The following is a 19,443-nucleotide window of genomic DNA, read 5'->3' on the forward strand; positions in this document are numbered from 1 at the left end:
AGCACACTACCAGAACCCTCATCCACACTCTCATCATCTCTCGCTTAGACTATTGCAACTTGCTTCTCACAGGTCTCCCACTTAGCCATCTCTCTCCTCTTCAATCTTTAACGTCAGTGTCGTTACGCTCATATTAGCCCTCTCCCTCAAGTCACTTCACTGGCTTCCTATCCGTTTCCACATACAAACTCCTCTTATTGACCTATAAGTGCATTCACTCTGCAGCTCCTCAGTATCTCTCCCTACATTCCTCCCCAGGGACTCCGTTCACTGGGTAAATCTCTCTATTTATTTATTTTCCCACCAATTTGCAGGCTCAATGTGGCTTACATTTGCCGTAATGGCGATTGCCATTACCGGTTAGCAGAGTTACAATGGTATTGCATTTAGGTGCATACATACATGGTAAAGAAGATTACATCAATTATAGAGAAATCTTTTTCGACATAAGGATGAAAGTGGTATTGCATTAAGGTGCATACAAACATGGTAAAGAAGAATACGTTATGTTATTGTCTGTAGGTTTCTGAGTAATAGATTGGATTGTATCATATGTTACGTCATCAATTATAGAGAAATCATTTTCGTCATAGGATTAGAGTGGTAGTGCTTGTTCGTTAATATCAGTGAGGTAGGTCAGTCAAGTGATAAAAGTTCGGTTTTGTCTAGTTCATGATCAGTTTTATTATTTAGTAATTAGGATGGTTGTTTGTGGTATGCCTTCTTGAACAGGTCAGTTTTCAGTAGTCTTCGGAAGATAGTTAGGTCTTGCGTTGTTTTTATGGCCTTCGGTAGTGCGTTCCATAGTTGCATGCAAATATAGGAGAAGCTGGTTGCGTATGTAGATTTATATTTTAGTCCTTTACAGCTGGGGTAGTGGAGATTGAGGAATGTGTGTGCTGATCTTTTTATGTTCCTGTTAGGTAGGTCTATAAGGTCTGACATATAGGTCGGGGCTTCCCCTTGTATAATTTTGTGGACCAGGGTGCAAACTTTGAACGCAATTCATTCTTTTAATCGGAGCCAGTGTAGTTTTTCTCTTAGGGGTCTGGCGCTTTCGTATTTCGCTTTCCCAAATATGAGTCTGGCTGCTGTGTTTTGAGCGGTTTGGAGCTTCTTAATGATTTGTTCTTTGCATCCGGCATAAATGGCATTACAGTAGTCTAGATGGCTTAGCATCATTGATTGTACCAGGCTGCGGAATATTTCCTTTGGGAAGAAAGGTTTGATCCTTATAAGTTTCCACATTGAGTGGAACATTGTCTTTGCTGTATTTTTCGCATGGTCTTCGTGTGTGAGATTTCGGTCAATTGTGACCCCCAGTATCTGCACCCTTCTCCTCCACTGCTAACTACAGCCTCCGTTCCTTTTATCTTGTTGCACCATATGCCTGGAATAGACTTCCTGAGCTGGTACGTCAAGCTCCATCTCTGGCAGTCTTCAAATCTAAGCTAAAAGCCCACCTTTTTGATGCAGCTTTTAACTCCTAACCCTTATTCACTTGTTCAGAACCCTTATTTTATCATCCTCACTTTAATATTCCCTTATCTCTCGCTTGTCCTGTTTGTCCTAATTAGATTGTAAGCTCTGTCGAGCAGGGACTGTCTCTTCATGTTCAAGTGTACAGCGCTGCATACATCTAGTAACGCTTTAAAAATGATAAGTAGTAGTAGTAGCCAGTCAGGTTTTTAGGATACCCACACTGCATGAGATAAATTTGCATACCAAGGAGGTAAGGTATACAAATCTCTCTCATGCATATTTATTATGGGTATCCTAAAAATCTGACTGGCTAGGTGTGTCCCGAGGACTGGGTTGAGAACCCATGACCTAGATGTAGAAGTACACTTGAAATGTTCTGTTTTCCCTTATGAGAATTGCTCAAATAGTTAAATGTTCTCCTATTAAAGAAAACTACATGACAAATTCTATCTATGCCTTCTTATTTACAGAACAACCCATCATGTTTACTGTATTCAAACATGTGGCATAAGCTCTGAAGTAATACGTAACTCTTATTTTTAAAATATTAAAGATGAGGGAGTTTTTCCTGGTCCGAGCTACATCCTTGTGAATCTTTGTGAAGTGGCACCTCACCCCAGCTATCATGATAATTTACAGACCATGACAATTTCATCTCAGAAACATGTGCAATGGGGTCTCTCTCCAATGTCATGGGCTCAGACTGAACAAAATGGCAACAGGAAAACTCCTGTAAAAGGCTGTCATACAAAAAGAAAGACACTTGTGGACAGCAAAAGCTTCAAGAGGATTTTCTCCACCTCTGTTCCAACTACTGATGACCAGTGGCATAGCCAGACTGCCAATTTTGGGTGGGCCTGAACCCAAAGTGGGTGGGCACAAAATTTTCTCTGTACCCCCCCCCCCCCCCCAGCAAAATTTAGTCACACTCAGATGCATTTGTCACACAGGGTAAAGTGCTGCTTTTCAGTGCATCTGATTTCAGACAATTTACTAATCCTTTTCAGTGAGCTTTCAGAGGCCAAAACCTCCTGCCTCAGGTCAGTATAATGCTGTTACGGTATCCTCTCCTGACCTAAGGAAGGAAGTATTGGTCTCTGAAACTTTATTAACACCATATTACTTTATCCTAAATTAAAAATAAAATTATTTTCTTTACCTTTGTTGTATGGCCATTTACTTTGTCTCATTGTGTCTCTAGATTCTGCTTTCTTTCGTTTAACTCTTCTGCCAGGGTTTCCTGGCCATTTGTCATTTTTCTCTCCTTTTTCTTTGCTTTCTTCAATATTTTTCTGCCTCTCTCTGTGTCTAGATTTAATTCATTCTTACTATCCATTCTTTAATTTCCTTCATCTACTTATGGCTTTTCATCTTTTTCTCACCCTTGTTCTCCCCATGCCCCTTCCTCTTATTCTCCAATCTTTCACTACGCACCCTTTCCATGCAGCAGCTCTCCTCTTTCTCTCCCCATCCTTCCAGTGTCTCCCCTCTCTCTCCCCATCCTCCAATAGTCTCCCCTCTTTCTTTCTGCATCCTTCCATCCAGTGTCACCTCTTTCTCCCTACCCTTCCATCCAGCGTCTTCCCTCTTTCTCTCCCCATCCTTCTACCCATCTACCCTCTCTCCTGATCCTTCCATCTAATGTCTCTCTCCCTCCTTCTAACCAGTGTCTATCTCTCTACCCTTTTCTGTTCAGTGTCCCTTCTCTCTCCACATCCTTCCAGTCTCTCCCCTTTCTCTCTGCATCCTTCCATCCAGTGTCTCTCTCCCCACCCATCCATTTTCCCTCTTTCTCTGCCATCCTTCCATCTTCTTCCATCTCTGTACCTCTATCTACCTCCATGTTTAGTATCTCCTTTTCTCTGTGTCCCTATATTACTCTGTCCATCTTCTCCCCTCTCTTTGTCCCCAGTGCCAATATATTTCTACTCTCTCTGACCCTACCCCATCCAGCTTCTCTCCTTCTCACTCCCTCCTCTTTCCAGCATCTGGTTTGGTTGCTTGATTTCCTGCCTCCCTCCCTCAAGCTGTAGGTTTAATATTCCCTTTTCCTTCATCTCCTTGGTCTAGTATCTCTGTTTCCCTTCCCTCCCTCCTTGTGCTGTACCAGCAGTTCTCTCCCTTCCCTCCAGTTCTCCTCCCATGTCCAGCAGCTCTCTCCCTTCCATTCAGTCCCCTCCTCCCCTTCCTTCAGCAGCTCTCTCCCTTCCATCGCCCCCTCCTTCTCTTCCTCCCATGTCCAGCAGCTCTCTCCCTTCCCTCCAGTCCCTTCCTCCTCTTCCTCCCTTGTCCAGCAGCTCTCCAACCCCTTCCTCCTCTCCCTCCCATGTCTAGCAGCTCTCTCCCTTCCCTCCCTCTTCCAGAAGCTCTCCAGCCCCTTCCTCCCACCTCCAGCAGCTCTCTTCCTTCCCAGTTCCCTCTAATCCCCTTCCTTCTACAAGTCTGTCTCTGGCAAAAGTATCCCTTCCCCCCCAACCAACAAACCACAAATCCAGCACTTGCCCTCCAGGCTCACCCATCCAAATCCTTCATCGCTGTCGCTGCCTTTTCTCCCGCGGCTTCCGGGAGGCAGCGATCAGCGTTACCTGTCAGTGCCTGCCCTGAACTTATGCTTCTCGTCTCCCCAGGCTTCGTTTCTTCGCTCGTCGGCAGCGCTGCTATTCAAACAGGCAGCTCCGCTCCTCTCTGCCGCGTCCATCCGGCCCTACTAAACAGGAAGTGCATCAGAGGGCCGGATGGACGCGGCAGAGAGGAGCGGAGCTGCCTGTTTGAATAGCAGCGCTGCCGACGAGCGAAGAAACGAAGCCTGGGGAGACGAGAAGCATAAGTTCAGGGCAGGCACTGACAGGTAACGCTGATCGCTGCCTCCCGGAAGCCGCGGGAGAAAAGGCAGTGACAGCGATGAAGGATTTGGATGGGTGGGCCTGGAGGGCAAGTGGGTGGGCCTGGGCCCGTCCAGGCCCACCCGTGGCTACGCCCCTGCCGACGACCTTTACATACAATAACTAGCAATGTGGATTTTGCTAGTTTGTATATTCCTTCTGGGCTGAAATGCAGATTCCTCTCCTCCAAATACTAGCTGCTAAGTGCTACTGCAGTTCTCCTGAGGTTGTTATACCTAATGGAAGTATTATGAAAAAAATACTTTAGAAGTACACATATCTAGCTTGGTTATAAATACAGTACTAGTTTAAATCTGGCACTTCAATTTTAACAGGAACATTCTCAACTGGGCAGACTGGATGGGCTTATTACAAGACAATTGATCTCTGTATAGTGTTCACTGTATAACTATACACTCACTCTGCACCAGGACTAGCTTGCTACATACACTAACTTAGATCAGTTCCTTATGTTTAACTGTACGAAGAACTTGCCTTTAGTATAGACACGCATCTATTTATTACAACTGACTATTGTGACAAGGCTACATCCCAGATGTATAGAATGAAGCAGCAAAACCCTAAACTACATCTCCCAGAATGCATTTCCAGTCCCAGCAGTGAGAGCCCAGGGGATAGGCAAGCTGGCCATATACCGCCTCTGACCACAAGAGGGAGGGAGAATGAAGGAGCCCAGTTCCCCTGGACCAGCAATCAGTATATCATGCTGCCCACCTGTAATAGGGAGGGGTGGGGTGAAAAGGAGGAGGAGGATTGGAGGAATTGGATGGAAGAGGGGGTTAATCAGGCTGAGCAGGGAGAAGAAACCAGAATGGAATGGGAGCTTGAGAGCCTAGGGAGAGCAGCACCTGAAGGTTTGAAAATCCCTATTGTTTTTGTAAATTCTAAGGGCCCTCTTTGTGGCCTAGGAATACCCTTCTGTAGGGCCAACGGGTCTGCGCTTCCACTATGTGTTGGGCCGCCTGCCTAAATCCTTTTGATATTCCATCCCAGTGATATGTCTCTCGTGTAGATATTAGAAGGCATAAGTCTAGGATACTGTCCATGACCATAGTTTTCTATCTATCAGGATCTAAGTAGATCTTTGTCCATTTAAGTTCCCATATATATATAGTATTAGAAATCTATGACACTTAGTGTAAAGAGTGTGTGTGAGTTGTATGTGGCTTAGTTTTAAGTTAGAATGACAGGTAAAGAATTATTGGAAATAAAGACAGAGATAAATTTCAGAAAGAAGACTTTAATCTTACCAAGTTGTTCAATTAAGTACAGACATCAGACAGACTCTGGTTTCAGTCGCACAGGGCCTTGCCGTCTGAGCAAGCGTTGGGGAGAACTCCAACTTTCTCTCAAAATCTTATCCCTTTTATACCCACAGATCCCAATAGAAGTCTATTGTGAGGTACCTTTTTTTTCCTAATATTTCTCAATTTCTGAGATCATACTTTCGTATCCGGCCACATGCGCATCTGTACCATCTGTCTTTCCGTTCTAGCTATTTCAAGAGATTGCCCCATATCCGTTAAAGTCAACATGTTTTTGGAACATTTAGTTTTTGTCGTTTACCAAAATATCTTTCTGTTAAGATACCAGTTTCACATCTTTCTTTAGTAATACCTTTCATAACATCTTATGATCTCAGTGCCATCTGATGGAAAATAAGTCCCATTTTAAAAAACCTCATTTTATTCCTTTTGCCCATTTTTATTTCATTATAGGTGCTATATTCAATTAGAAAGTTGTACCTGGTTGTGTTAAGACCCATTGTTCAACCCTGCTTTTTGCAGATTCTCAAATATGATATCATTAGCTTGTTATTTGGCCTAGTCAGTACTTTTCAGTTGCTTTTGCCTGTATAGCTTAGCCCACCACTATTCCAGTGGTAAGTCTGAAGCCAGGCCACATATTAACATTTTGAAAGTTGGTTTGATTGAAACCTGCTTAAAGAGAGAAGCCTGTTTTCTTTTGGGTTAGACCTGTTTGCTGTGGGGAAACCCTGACTGTTGGAGGAGGTTGCTGGAAGAGTTACAAGCCTGGTTCCCCCCAAACTGCACCTTGATTATTTTGGAAGGACTATGTGCTTGGAGGCAAGTACTGATTTTGCTACTGACTTTTGAAAAGGAGGGATTTTCAAAGGACTATTGCAGCCCTTCAAGAAAGGGGCAGAGACTTTGGGTTGGCTGGCTTGTACACTAAGAGAGGCAGAACAGCCCTGCCAGGAAAGCCCTAACCCAGGGCTCTGGACTGAAGTGTTTGTCATTAACTTGGAAAACAAATAAAAGAATATTTGAAAGTATCCACTGGTGGCAATTTGTGGAGATCTGGCTATTCGTGGGGAGGAGACTTCCTTCCCCCCACCTACTGGAACAGCGGGCCCGTTTACACTATGTACCATGCATCTTGTCCCCATCTATATATCTGCACTTGCCTCTCGACTATATGGTAAGCTGTATTGTAGAAAAGCATTAGCATTGTAGCAAAGTTATTTGAATCTTCTAATGCATGCTTATTAGATGTTTCATTAGTATTATGCTGACATCATAATCTGTTATTTGAATTTCAGTGCTGTTAAATGTGTATATTTTTGATCCTGTTTCATGGTAGTCCTATTAGGGTTCAATTTGCTGTTTTCAAGTTTACCTCATTTATTGTATTTATGATTATATTTGGTCATTTTAATATCACTATGCTGTTAACAAAATTGTAAGTTTTATGTTAAACTGTACCTTCTGTACACCACACCTTGGGTGAAACTCTTCATAAAGGCAATCAATAAATTCCATTAAATAAATACATAAAATTCTGGAAGATTTTTCTCACTTCAAAAAGTTTTGATTTTAAAGAGGACAGCTTTGGGGGATTTGGGGAGGTGGTGGATTGATTCAGTTGTTATGATTTGTTGCTGGGTACTTCTTAATTAGAAATAAGGACACCAGTTTTGTTATTAGTTAGTTGGTGGTTAATGGATGGGGAGGGTGGGAAGATATTAATAGGACAACTGATGATGCTCTATTGGAATGTTTTGGAATATGTGGTTCTTGCAAGTATGTTAGATTGGTAATTCCACACCGGTGATAAGGGTGCTGTTGTCAATAAAAATTCCTGTAACTATAGAGAGGGTAGGGGTAAGGGGATAAAACTGTTAAAAGCTTGAGGACTACTTTTATCATTCTGTCTTGATTATATATGCTTTGATATTTGAATTGCTGTATACCCACATTGTTGGATGTGCTTATTCTGAATTGCCATCAATAAAATTGTTGAAACATAAAGAGGAGAGCTTTTCTCTACAGTCCTGTAAGCATACTCAGGCAGAAGAATCAGCCTACAGACAGTTGCCCAAAAGCCAGGAATCCTGCTTGAACAGGGGAATCATTCCTCAGACTGCCACCCTGGGAACTTGATAAACTGGGGGAATCAGTCTCAGACTGCTGCCCTGGGAACTCTATTAGGATCCTGTTCCACCAGGAAGGATGGTCCAAAGACTACTGCCCTTGGGCCTGGCAATTCTACTTCACCAGACCACATGTTTTGTATCATCTGCTGGAGACAGAGAAATGCTGAAAAGTGGCAGGCAGCATCCGCCTCTTATAAGAGGAGAAACGTTGTGATTCAATTTCACTCCATTTCCATCGGCTGGCAGGGGGACATAACCCACTCATTTGGACTGATCTGACAGACAATAAGGAAGGAGAGCTTTTCCTGGTAGAATTGCAAGGAGCAAGGCATACAAGTGACTAGAGACCAAAAGCAGATTCATGCAGGAAGCTCTCCTCAGCTTTAGATCATGCAACTACCCCAATACTAAGAGAACTCAAATCCTAAGAAAGAGGAGCCACTTTGGTCAATTCAGCATAACATGTATGGTGTAGCCTTGCTGCAAATGGTGAAACAAAAACAGACCTAATTAAGAATTCTCCCCAAGTCTGTGTTAAGCTGTGACAAGATTTTACTTATCGTTATTAGGAAATCAGGCAATACTTACATGTACAGGTCATGCTGTGAGAGTGCAGACTGGACCTGCTGTGGTGCTGGAGCTTTTCCAATAACACCCTTCCATCCAGGCTCACTGCAAAATTTAGCAGAAAAAATTCAGATGTGCCACACCCCTGGCTTAATGGGATAATACAAAGCAATCTCAGCATCAGGCTATATACCTTGTGGTTCATGCACACCTAGTCAGACTTCATGAATCAAGGAGAAGTGCGTGCTTTTTTTTGGGGGGGGGGGGGGGGGAGGAGGAGGGAGGGGGACAGCATAGCATTCTGAGAAGTGCAGAGCGCCTTCTGCTTGTCAGCTCCCAAAATCTGCGACTCAGAATGAAAACTTGTTAGTTCAAACCTGCCAAACACATTCAGACTATAGATAAAAGGAATTCAATTGAATAGAAAAGTTTTTCTCCATGTTCATTAGGTAACCAGACATCAACTGCTTATTTCTAGGATAAACAGCATAAAATCTGTTTTAATCTTTTGGGATCTTGCCAGAGTCTTGTAACCTGGGTTAGCCACTGCTGGAAACAGGATACTAGGCTTAATGGACCTTTGGTCTGTCCCAGTATGGCAATGCTTATTATGTTCTTATGTAACTCCAACAATTTTAAACCAAGATTACATTTCCATGTTATACACAGAAAAGCAGAACCGTCACATGCTGCCAGTCTTCCGTATTAACTGCATGGTTTTCAGAGCAGAGCGCTTTATATAAGGACTGGTATCAAAGTTCTTGACCAGGTGCTTTTCAATACAGAATTTGTCTAAAAGTGCTACAGAACTGTCATATAAGAGGAAAATTGCTACATTCTGCAATATTTGAGGGCTAACAGAACGGAGGAGCAAGAATTTGCTGGTATGAGATGAGTGTCCTTTGAAGATGAGGCCAGTACAAATGTTCCTAACCAAGTCACACTAATGAATACAACATAGCAGAAATTTTGTTCATTGGTTTATACCAGGGCTTTTTGACCCAGTCCTGGTGAGACACCAGCCAATCAGGCTTCCAGGATCTCCATAGTGAATATGCATGAAAGATTTGATACAATGGAGGCTGTATTCATTGTGGCATCCTGAAAACCTGACTGGCTGGCTATGTCCCCAGGATTGAGTTAAGAACCACTGGTCTACACAGAGCAAAAGAAAAAAAGGCTTACAACTCTTACCTTTCTTTCTTTAAATATCCTATATAATAATTTGCACCTCCATCTGGATGTCTGGGGTCGTAACACCGTTCCCATTGGTCCGCCTGGGGATGACATCACAGGGTGGACCAATGGGAAGTGAGAGGGGAGGGAAGCCAGCACCAGCCACTGGAGGCGAGTACAGAATCAGGCCCCCGAGTTCCATGACCCCCTACCTCCCCTCCTTCCACTCCCGTCCGAGTTCCATGGCCCCCCTCTCCTGCGAGTTCCACCGCCCCAAGTTCCATGCCCCCCTACCTCCCTCAACTGCTGTCCGAGTTCCACGCCCCCCCTCTCCTCCGAGTTCCACCGCCCTGCTCCTCCCTCCCTCTCTCTGTGGTCTCCGAGTGCAAGCAGGACGTCTGCGGCAGCCCCTCCCCCTTCGTAAGTGCTAAGTGCCGGCTGTTCTTTAAAACGTTTTACCTCCTGGTCTGCCGGCAACAGTGAAGTAGAGCAGGCATGGCACGGCGCTTCAGACTGCCTTCGCTTTCACTTCTGTTTCACCTGTGCCTCTGGTCCCGCCCTTCCACAAATAGGAAATGAGGGCGGGACCAGAGGCAGAGCTGAAACAGAAGACGAAAGTGAAGGCAGTCTTAAGCGCTGTGCCGTCCCTGCTCGACTTCACTGTTGCCGGCAGGCCATGAGGTAAAATGTTTTACAGAACAGCCGGCACTTACGAATGGGAGGGGCAGCCGCACACGTCTGGGAGGCCACAGACAGAGAGGGAGGGAGGCGCGGGGTTGTAGAACTTGGACGACAGTGGGTGCATGGAATTTGAAGGGCAGGGGACGAGAGGGGAGGGACCTGTAACTCGACCGGGAGGGAGGGGGTCCTGGAACTCGACTGGGAGGGGCCTGGAAGGGGAGGGCCGGGCCTGTAACTCGAAGGGGAGGGGGGTCATGGAACGGAGGACAGGGAGGGGTGCTGGAACTATGAGGAGAGAGGGGGCCCAGGAACCTTGCTAGCGCCCGTTTCATTTCTGTTGGAAATGGATCTCTTTTACTAGTTTACTATAAAATGATGAATCCCTAAAAGGAACTCATTCTAAGATGACTATGTGATGAGGAAAGGATCTCACAGACTGGGTCACTGATTTTTGAATTTGCACATATGGAAAAAATCTACATTGCTCAGGTGCTTGCCTACAATTCCATTTGGGATGCAGACCAACATTATTAGAATTTTGGTGGATGACCCTTGTTCATAGCAGATTTTAATGTAGCAGTAAAAAGTGGATATTTCTTTCATATGTCCTTGGGACAGGTTTAGATCATTTCAACAATCTGAATCTCTTTGCTAATGGACGATTGTTTCCATTCCTGGGATGGAAAGAAATCTAGTCACGCATCTCTCCCATGTCCCAGCATGGACTAGGCCACACTAGCTATTAAGACTGCAAAAAGCCAGGGGATCAGGAATGCCTTATGCCATAAAATTTAAATACAATCTAGAATACAAATGGAAAGCAATAAGCAGCAATGTGCTAGATGTGCAAGCCCTAATGTTAAAAGCAGATAGATACTGTTGCATTTAGACACTTTGTTCAATTAGTTCCATGAATGGGCCACAGCCATATATCAGACTCTCTCTTTGTAAAATATGGATAGATACGACTAGCAAGGTAAAGGTGCAGCCAGGTATGTGAAAAAGAGTGGCTGCAATGCAGGGAGCTTAGAGAAAGGAGGACACAATAGGAATTATCTTAGAAAGTGAGCTGGATGTCTGTAAAGTTCCATCTTCTAATCGAGAAGCTGGATAAAGATCTGGTTATGAATAAACCAAAAGTTAGGAATGAAAGGTGAGATCTCAACCTGTCACATATGGAGTGAAATGTCTCAGATCTGCAGAATCAAGAAACAGAGATCATGAATGCTTTTCAAGATGCTTTGCTCAGAGAAATGGTGATGGGCCTATGAGGGAAACAGCAAAGATGGATTAGTACTCAAATGGATAAAGTGATTCCATTGACCAGATAGGTGCTCACTGCTTTCACTGTAAGTGCAAAATCCCTTTTCCCTGAGACAATACGGTTTTACCAAAAAATTGTTCAAAACAAATCTTATTTCTTTGACTGGGTCACCAGAGAACTAAACTGAGAACATGCAATGGTTATAATGTACTTGATTTCAGCAAAGCCTTTGAAAGTTTCTCAAAGTAGACTCATAAATAAACAAAATCCTGAGGATGCATCTCAAGATGGTGAGTTGGATTAGAAAATGGTTGACTGGCAGAGGGTTGTGATAAATTGAATTCACTTGGAAAAAAGGTGAGTAGTGGAGTGCCTCAAGGATCAGTCCTGCTGCAGATTGTTCAATATTTTCATGACTGACATTGCTGAAGAATGGAAGTAAAAATTTGCCTTGTTGGAAATGGCAAAGTTCTTCAATAGAGAGTACTCCCCAGAGAGAGGGGGGCATGTGCAGTGATTGCTGAACATTAACCTACCAAAATAGAATGGCTCAAGATTGGGTTACAGAAATCCTAAGAAGCTATGCAACAGGGTGCAGTTTTTGGAGGCTGTATCTCACACTAAGGATACTTAAAAAAAAAAAAAAAAAAAAAGAGACGACATGGCTCAGAGAAAAGTGATTAGAACAGTAGGGGTGTGTGTGCCAGAAGACAATATATATTGTCATTGTAGGTATCCTGAAAACCTGCTGGCTAGGTGTGTCCCGAGGACCTCGAAACACACCTAGCCAGCAGGTTTTCAGGATATCTAAAATTAATATGCATGAGATAAATTTGCATGCAGTACCTCCATTGTAAGCAAATCTAGCTCATGCTTATTCGTTGCATATATTCTGAAAATCTGACAGGCTAAGTGTGTCCCAAGGACTGAGTTGAGAACCCCTGCCCTAGAGGACAGGAGGAAAGGAGAGATACAAGATGTTCAGTTCTATAGTTTTCCTATGTTTAAATACTTGAAAGGGATTAAACAAACTTTTCCAGATGACAAGAAAAAGCTGAAAGGAGGAAAATTTAAAAGGCAGGCAGAATAAGTCTTATTCATATGGTCATAAGTACATAAGTATTGCTATACTTAGCCAAAGGTCCATCAAGCCCAGCATCCTGTTTCCAACAGTGGCCAATCCAGGTCACAAATACTTGGCAAGATCCCAAAAAAGTACAAAACATTTTATACGGCTTATCTCAGAAATAGTGGATTTTCCTCAAGTCCATTTAATAACGGTCTATGGACTTTTCCTTTAGGAAGCCGTCCAAACTTTTTAAAAACTCCACTAGCTAACCGCCTTTACCACATTCTCTGGCAACGAATTCCAGAGTTTAATTACACGTTGAGTGAAGAAACATTTTTTCCGATTCGTTTTAAATTGACTACATTGTAGCTTCATCGCATGCCCCCTAGTCCTAGTATTTTGGAAAGCATAAACAGATGCTTCACATCTACCCGTTCAACTCCACTCATTATTTTATAGACATCTATCATATCTCCCCCTCAGTCGCCTTTTCTCCAAGCTGAAGAGCCCTAGCCGCTTTAGCCTTTACTCACAGGGAAGTCGCCCCATCCCCTTTATCATTTTCGTTGCCCTTCTCTGTACCTTTTCTAATTCCACTATATCTTTTTTGAGATGTGGCGACCAGAATTGAACACAATATTCGAGGTGCGGTCGCACCATGGAGCGATACAAAGCCATTATAACATCCTCATTTTTGTTTTCCATTCCTTTCCTAATAATACCTAACATTCTATTTGCTTTCTTAGCCGCAGCAGCACACCGAGCAGAAGGTTTCAACGTATCATCAATGACGACACCTAGATCCCTTTCTTGGTCTGTGACTCCTAACGTGGAACCTTGCATGACATAGCTATAATTCGGGATCCTCTTTCCCACCTGCATCACTTTGCACTTGCTCACATTAAACGTCATCTGCCATTTAGACGCCCAGTCTCCTAAGGTCCTCTTGTAATTTTTCACAATCCTCCTGCGATTTAACAACTTTGAATATCTTTGTGTCATCAGCAAATTTAATTACTTACTCCCATCTCTAGGTCATTTATAAATATGTTAAAAAGCAGCGGTCCCAGCACAGACCCCTGGGGAACCCCACTAACTACCCTTCTCCATTGAGAATACTGACCATTTAACTTTACTCTCTGTTTTCTATCTTTTAACCAGTTTTTAATTCACAATAGTATACTACCTCCTATCCCATGACTCTCCAATTTACTCTGGAGTCTTTCATGAAGTACTTTGTCAAACGCCTTCTGAAAATCCAGATACACGATATCAACCGGCTAAACTTTATCCACATGTTTGTTCACCCCTTCAAAGAAATGTAGTAGACTGGTGAGGCAAGATTTCCATTCACTAAATCCATGTTGACTTTGTCTCATTACTCCATGCTTTTGAATATGCTCTGTAATTTTGTTCTTAATAATAGTCTCTACCATTTTGCCCGGTACTGACATCAGACTCACCGGTCTATAATTTCCCGGATCTCCTCTGGAACCTTTAAAAAAATTGGCATTACATCGGCCACCCTCCAATCTTCTGGTACCAGGCTTGATTTTAAAGATAAATTACATATTACTAACAATAGCTCCACAAGCTCATTTTCCAGTTCTATCAGTACTCTGGGATGAATACCATCCGGTCCAGGAGATTTGCTACTCTTCCATTTGTAGAGCTGCCCCATTACATCCTCCAGGTTTACAGAGAATTCGTCAGCTTCGAATACCATTTCTGGCACCGGTATCCCACCCAAATCTTCCTTGGTGAAGACCGAAGCAAAGAATTTAATCTCTCCGCTACGGCTTTGTCTTCCCCGATCGCCCCTTTTACTCCTTGGTCATCTAGCGATCCAACCGATTCTTTTGCCAGCTTCCTGCTTTTAATATACCTAAAACAAATTTTTACTATGTGTTTTTGCCTCCAATGCAATTTTTTTTCTCGAAGTCTCTCTTAGCCTTCCTTATCAGTGCTTTGCATTTGACTTGACATTCCTTATGCTGTTTCTTATTATTTTCAGTCGGTTCCTTCTTCCATTTTCTGAAGGATTTTCTTTTAGCTCTAATAGCTTCCTTCACCTCACTTTTTAACCATGCTGGCTGTCGTTTGGTCTTCCGTCCTCCTTTTTTAATACGCGGAATATATTTGGCCTGGGCTTCCAGGATAGTGTTTACATTTTTGACCCTTGCAGTCGCTCCTCTAAGCTTATTTTTCACCGTTCTTCTCATTTTATCATAGTCTCCTTTTTTAAAGTTAAACGCTAACATATTTGATTTCCTATGTATACTTACTTCAAAGCTAATATCAAATCCGATCATATTATGATCACTTATCAAGCGGCCCCAGCACCATTGCCTCCCACACCAGATCATGCGCTCCACTAAGGACTAGGTCTAGAATTTTTCCTTCTCTCGTCGGCTCCTGTACCAGCTGCTCCATAAATCTGTCCTTGATTTCATCAAAGGATTTTACCTCCCTAGCATGCCCTGTTACATTTACCCAGTCAATATCGGGGTAATTGAAATCACCCATTATTATTGTGTTGCCCAGTTTGTTTGCGTCCCTAATTTCCTTTACCATTTCTGCATCCGTCTGTTCATCCTGGTCAGGCGGATAGTAGTACACTCCTATCACTAACCTTTTCCCCTTTACAGAAGAATTTCAATCCACAGTGATTCCAAGAAGTGTTGTTTCCTGCAGAATTTTCAATCTATTTGATTCAAGGCTCTCGTTAATATACAATGCTACCCCCCCGCTCCACCAATTCGATCCACCCTATCACTACGATATAATTTGTACCCCGGTATGACAGTGTCCCACTGGTTATCCTCCTTCCACCAGGTCTCAGAGATGCCTATTATATCTAATTTTTCATTTAGTGCAATATATTCTAACACTCCCATCTTATTTCTTAGGCTCCTCACATTCGCATACAAACTATGTTTGTTGTTCCTATTTACATCAGGTTTAGGACTTGACAGTATTAATTTGCAATCTTTTGTTTGATTTTTATTTATTTTTTAAGGATATCTGATCTACTATGGTCTTCTTTTGCAACCTCACTATCAGGCTACCCTATCTTCCCTGTTTTGGTGATATCTTTGAAAAATACCTTATCCTGAACCATGCTCTTTTGAGTGACTGTCGGCCTTCCCCCCCGTTTCTAGTTTAAAAGCTGCTCTATCTCCTTTTTAAATACCGATGCCAGCAGCCTGGTCCCACCCTGGTTAAGGTGGAGCCCATCCTTTCAGAATAGACTCCCCCTTCCCCAGAATATTGCTCAGTTCCTAACAAATCTAAAACCCTCCTCCCTGCACCATCGTCTGATCCACGCATTGAGACTCCAGAGCTCTGCCTGTCTCTTGGGCCCTGCGTGTGGATCTGGATTTGAGCATTCTACTTAAGAGACTAAATTTGGCTTCCAGAATCTCTCTCCCACGTTTTCCTATGTCATTGGTATCCACCCATCTTTCCCAAGTGGCTTCATATGCTGCAAATGTTGCTGCTAAGTGTGCTGCAAAAAGACTTGAGATGCATTAACGTACCGTTCATCTTTTAGGCAACTGGAAGCAGGGTGGGATGGGTCACCCTAATGTTGATATAACAATGCTCGTTTGTTGAGACATATTAGGGATTGGCTCTTTCATAGTTCAAGAGATATACCCCATTGGATTTGGAAACGGCACATTATGCCCTTATAATTTGTTCTCACTGTTACAAGTTCTAATTAGGAGACTCCTCTATCAACTAGGCCATAGTATTATTTTGCATCCTTTGAGAGAGGCATGGAAACTACTTATACAGCAATTGGGGGGGAACCCTTTTGTTAATGACTTACTTTCATTCAGAGAAACATAACATTTGAATCTGGTAATAGGCTGGAGTAATATTTGTTATAACACATTACTACTGGAGAAAGGTTACTACTAACCTTTGAGGAATTCCAATTTTGGATAGGAGAGAATTGGGCAAACAGATTTGCTTTTTGTCAGTTGCAACATTATAGCGGCTCATTTTCAAAACACCATCCAAAAAAGGGCACAAAGTGGCAGATGGACGTTTTTCTTGCAAAAACATCCAAATTGCTATTTTCTAAACACATTTTAAAGACTTTTCTGTGCAGTTCATCCATATGACAAGGGGGCATACTGGGGGCTGCATTTGGGCGTTCCCACAACTTGAGGCGTTTTTCTGCCATAATGGAACGAATCAAAAACATTCAGGGCTAAAGGTTGGATGTTTTGGTCTGGACTTGTTTCAATAACAGTCATAAAAAGGTGCCCTAAATGCTACTACTACTGACTGCCAACTGCTCAATTGCTGCTTGCGTTCTGCTAGTAGCCTTTCCATTTCATAGACATATTTCATTTTGGAAAGCCATCCCTTAACTGAGGGCACCCCCTTCTGTTTCCAAGAGGACGCTACAGTCACTCTGGCCACTCCAACCGCTAATCTCACCAGAGTCTGCTGTTGGGGCTTTAACCCAGCTGCCTTTACAGAGAACAGAAAAGTTTCTGGATTCCACCTAAAAGTACTACCCACCCAGTATTGCAACCTACTGTGGACAGTTTTCCAAAACGCTTTGACTTTACCACATGTCCACCATATATGTCCCATTGTGACCACAACCTCTCCAACAGAAGCTCTGGGTAGATGGGTATATTCTTTGTAATCGATCCAGGGTGAGATACCAGCGAAATAGAACTTTAACAGCATTTTCTTTTAAGGGTACATGAATAGACATTCCCCTCCACCCTCTTTTCGATTCTTTCCCACTCCGCCTCCCCCAAGGTCACTCCAAGCTCTCTACTCCAGCTCTTCCTGTGAAGACAATAACTTGGGAGTTGTTCGCCGATGCATTTATATAGCCTACTAATTAATCCACTAGTGGAGGTCGTCATTTCACAGATGTTCGCCAAGCTATGTTTTCCCCGTTTTATGACCACTCTCACCAGGGCCGCCGAGAGGGGGGGACAGGGGGGACAAAAGTCCCCGGGCCCGGGCCTCCGGAGGGGGGGGGGGGGGGGGGCAGCGCCGCTGCAGTTCGGCCCACCCTCCGTAGCTCCCGGAACTAACCTGAAGCGCCTTCACGTTCGCATCGCAGCAAGCAGCAGCAGCAGGGCAGGCCACTCCTTCCTTCCGTGTCCCGCCCTCGCCTGATGTAACGTCTGCGAGGGTGGGGCACGGAAGGAAGGTCTGCCCTGCTGATGCTGCTTGCTGCTATGCGAACGTGAAGGCGCTTCAGGTTAGTTCGGAGGGCCCGGCAGCGGGTGGAGGGGGGGCCCGGCAACTTCGGGTGGGGAGGGGCGCAACGCGATCTCGGGTGGGGGGGGGGGGGCCCGGGGGCGGTCTTGTCCCGGGCCCGGCCCCCGGCGGCCCTGACTCTCACTGCCTCTGTTTGAAGGAAGTGGGCCAGTTGAAGGTACGCAAAGGCATCCCCCTTCACCTCAGGGTGTTGAGCCTGCAAAGTCTGGAGGGACAACAACTGCCCTTCCTCAAACATTTGGCTCCAGTGTCGCAGGCCTTTATCATACCATCGTGTAAATGCCCTTGTCTCAAGTCCCGGTAAAAAGAGCGGGTTATAGGCTATGGGCGACAACTGAGAAAGTGTACATTTCCTCTGTGGAAAAAGGCTATCCCAATAGTGGAGAGTCAGGCTAATAGTCGGACATTCTCCCACCCCTAGTTTCCGAAAGGGCTTTGGAATCCACATACGCGCTCCCAGGGGAGTTTGACCGAATGAATGTTGCTCCAAAGCCACCCATTGCCTATCTGGGTAATCTTGATACCATTCTACCGCCACCTTCCCCTGGGCCGCTCTATAATACCACATGAGGTTCGGAACTCCTAACCCCCCCTTCCTTCTATCCTGGTATAAGAAGGCACGCGCAAGGCGTGGTCGCTTGCCTGTCCCAGACGAAGCGCATGATTTTATCTTGTAACGCTGCCAAGAATCGCTTGGGCATCATCACAGGCAGCACTTGAAAGAGGTAGAGCAACCGGGGAAGAACGTTCATTTTGACTATGGCTATTCGTCCAAACCATGAAAACACCATATCCCCCCCATCTATCCAAATCCGCTGCAATGGCCCGTCCCAAACCTTCATAGGTAACGTTCAGGGCCTCTGACTTGGTCATATTTATTTTGAACCCAGACACTGCCGAGTATTCCGCAATAGTGCTCATCAGGTGAGGGAACGAAACCTGGGGTTGTGTAACAAACAACAGTACATCATCCGCAAAGAGGGCCATTCTGTGTGCCCTACCCGCTATAGTAAGACCTAGAATACCCGGATTTGCCCGTATCCTAGAGGCAAGAGGTTCCATTACTATAGCAATCAGAAGCGACAAGGGACAGCCTTGCCTAGTGCCCCTATGCAGCGTAAATAACTCCGAGTTACCCCATTGACTCTCACGCACGCCCTAGGTGAATCATAGAATGCCTGTATCCATCCTCAGAACCGGGTCCCAAACCCTAACACTTCCAAAGTCTTATACATAAATGGCCAGTGGACCCGGTCAAAGGCTTTCTCTGCATCCAAGCTTAGGAGACATAGTGGTTTTTGACCTCTGTTAACTAAGTACATCAAATCAATTACCCTCCGTATATTATCCATAGCTTTACGATAGGCCACGAAGCCCACTTGATCAGGATGTATTAACACCGGGAGTATCGGAGCCAGCCTACGCGCGAGCACCTTAGCCAATATTTTGACATCAGCGTTCAGGACTGAAATGGGCCTATACGAGCCACATGCCATATGATCTTTATCCGGTTTGCTATCCAAGCCTCCCTCATGGAAGAAGATAACATCTCTCCCCTCCCCATCTTATTAAAGAGATCCGCAAGAAGTGGTGCAAGGTCGGAGGCGAATTTCTTGTAAAATTCATTAGGGAGCCCATCCAACCC

The 19,443-nt window shown here is 44.2% G+C and overlaps 1 protein-coding gene across 2 annotated transcripts in view; it reads right to left on the minus strand.

Moving 5' to 3' along the window:
- The window catches only part of ESPL1 (extra spindle pole bodies like 1, separase), a 548,935-nt gene that overhangs the window by 11,279 nt on the left and 518,213 nt on the right, over positions 1–19,443 (minus strand). For both annotated transcript variants that reach the window (XM_030198173.1, XM_030198172.1), the window contains exon 29: positions 8,371–8,454. In XM_030198173.1, the coding sequence (XP_030054033.1) occupies positions 8,371–8,454 (84 nt within the window). The remainder of the gene's footprint in view (positions 1–8,370; positions 8,455–19,443) is intronic.

Source organism: Microcaecilia unicolor, chromosome 3 (assembly GCF_901765095.1).
Source record: "Microcaecilia unicolor chromosome 3, aMicUni1.1, whole genome shotgun sequence".
Taxonomy (NCBI): domain Eukaryota; kingdom Metazoa; phylum Chordata; class Amphibia; order Gymnophiona; family Siphonopidae; genus Microcaecilia; species Microcaecilia unicolor.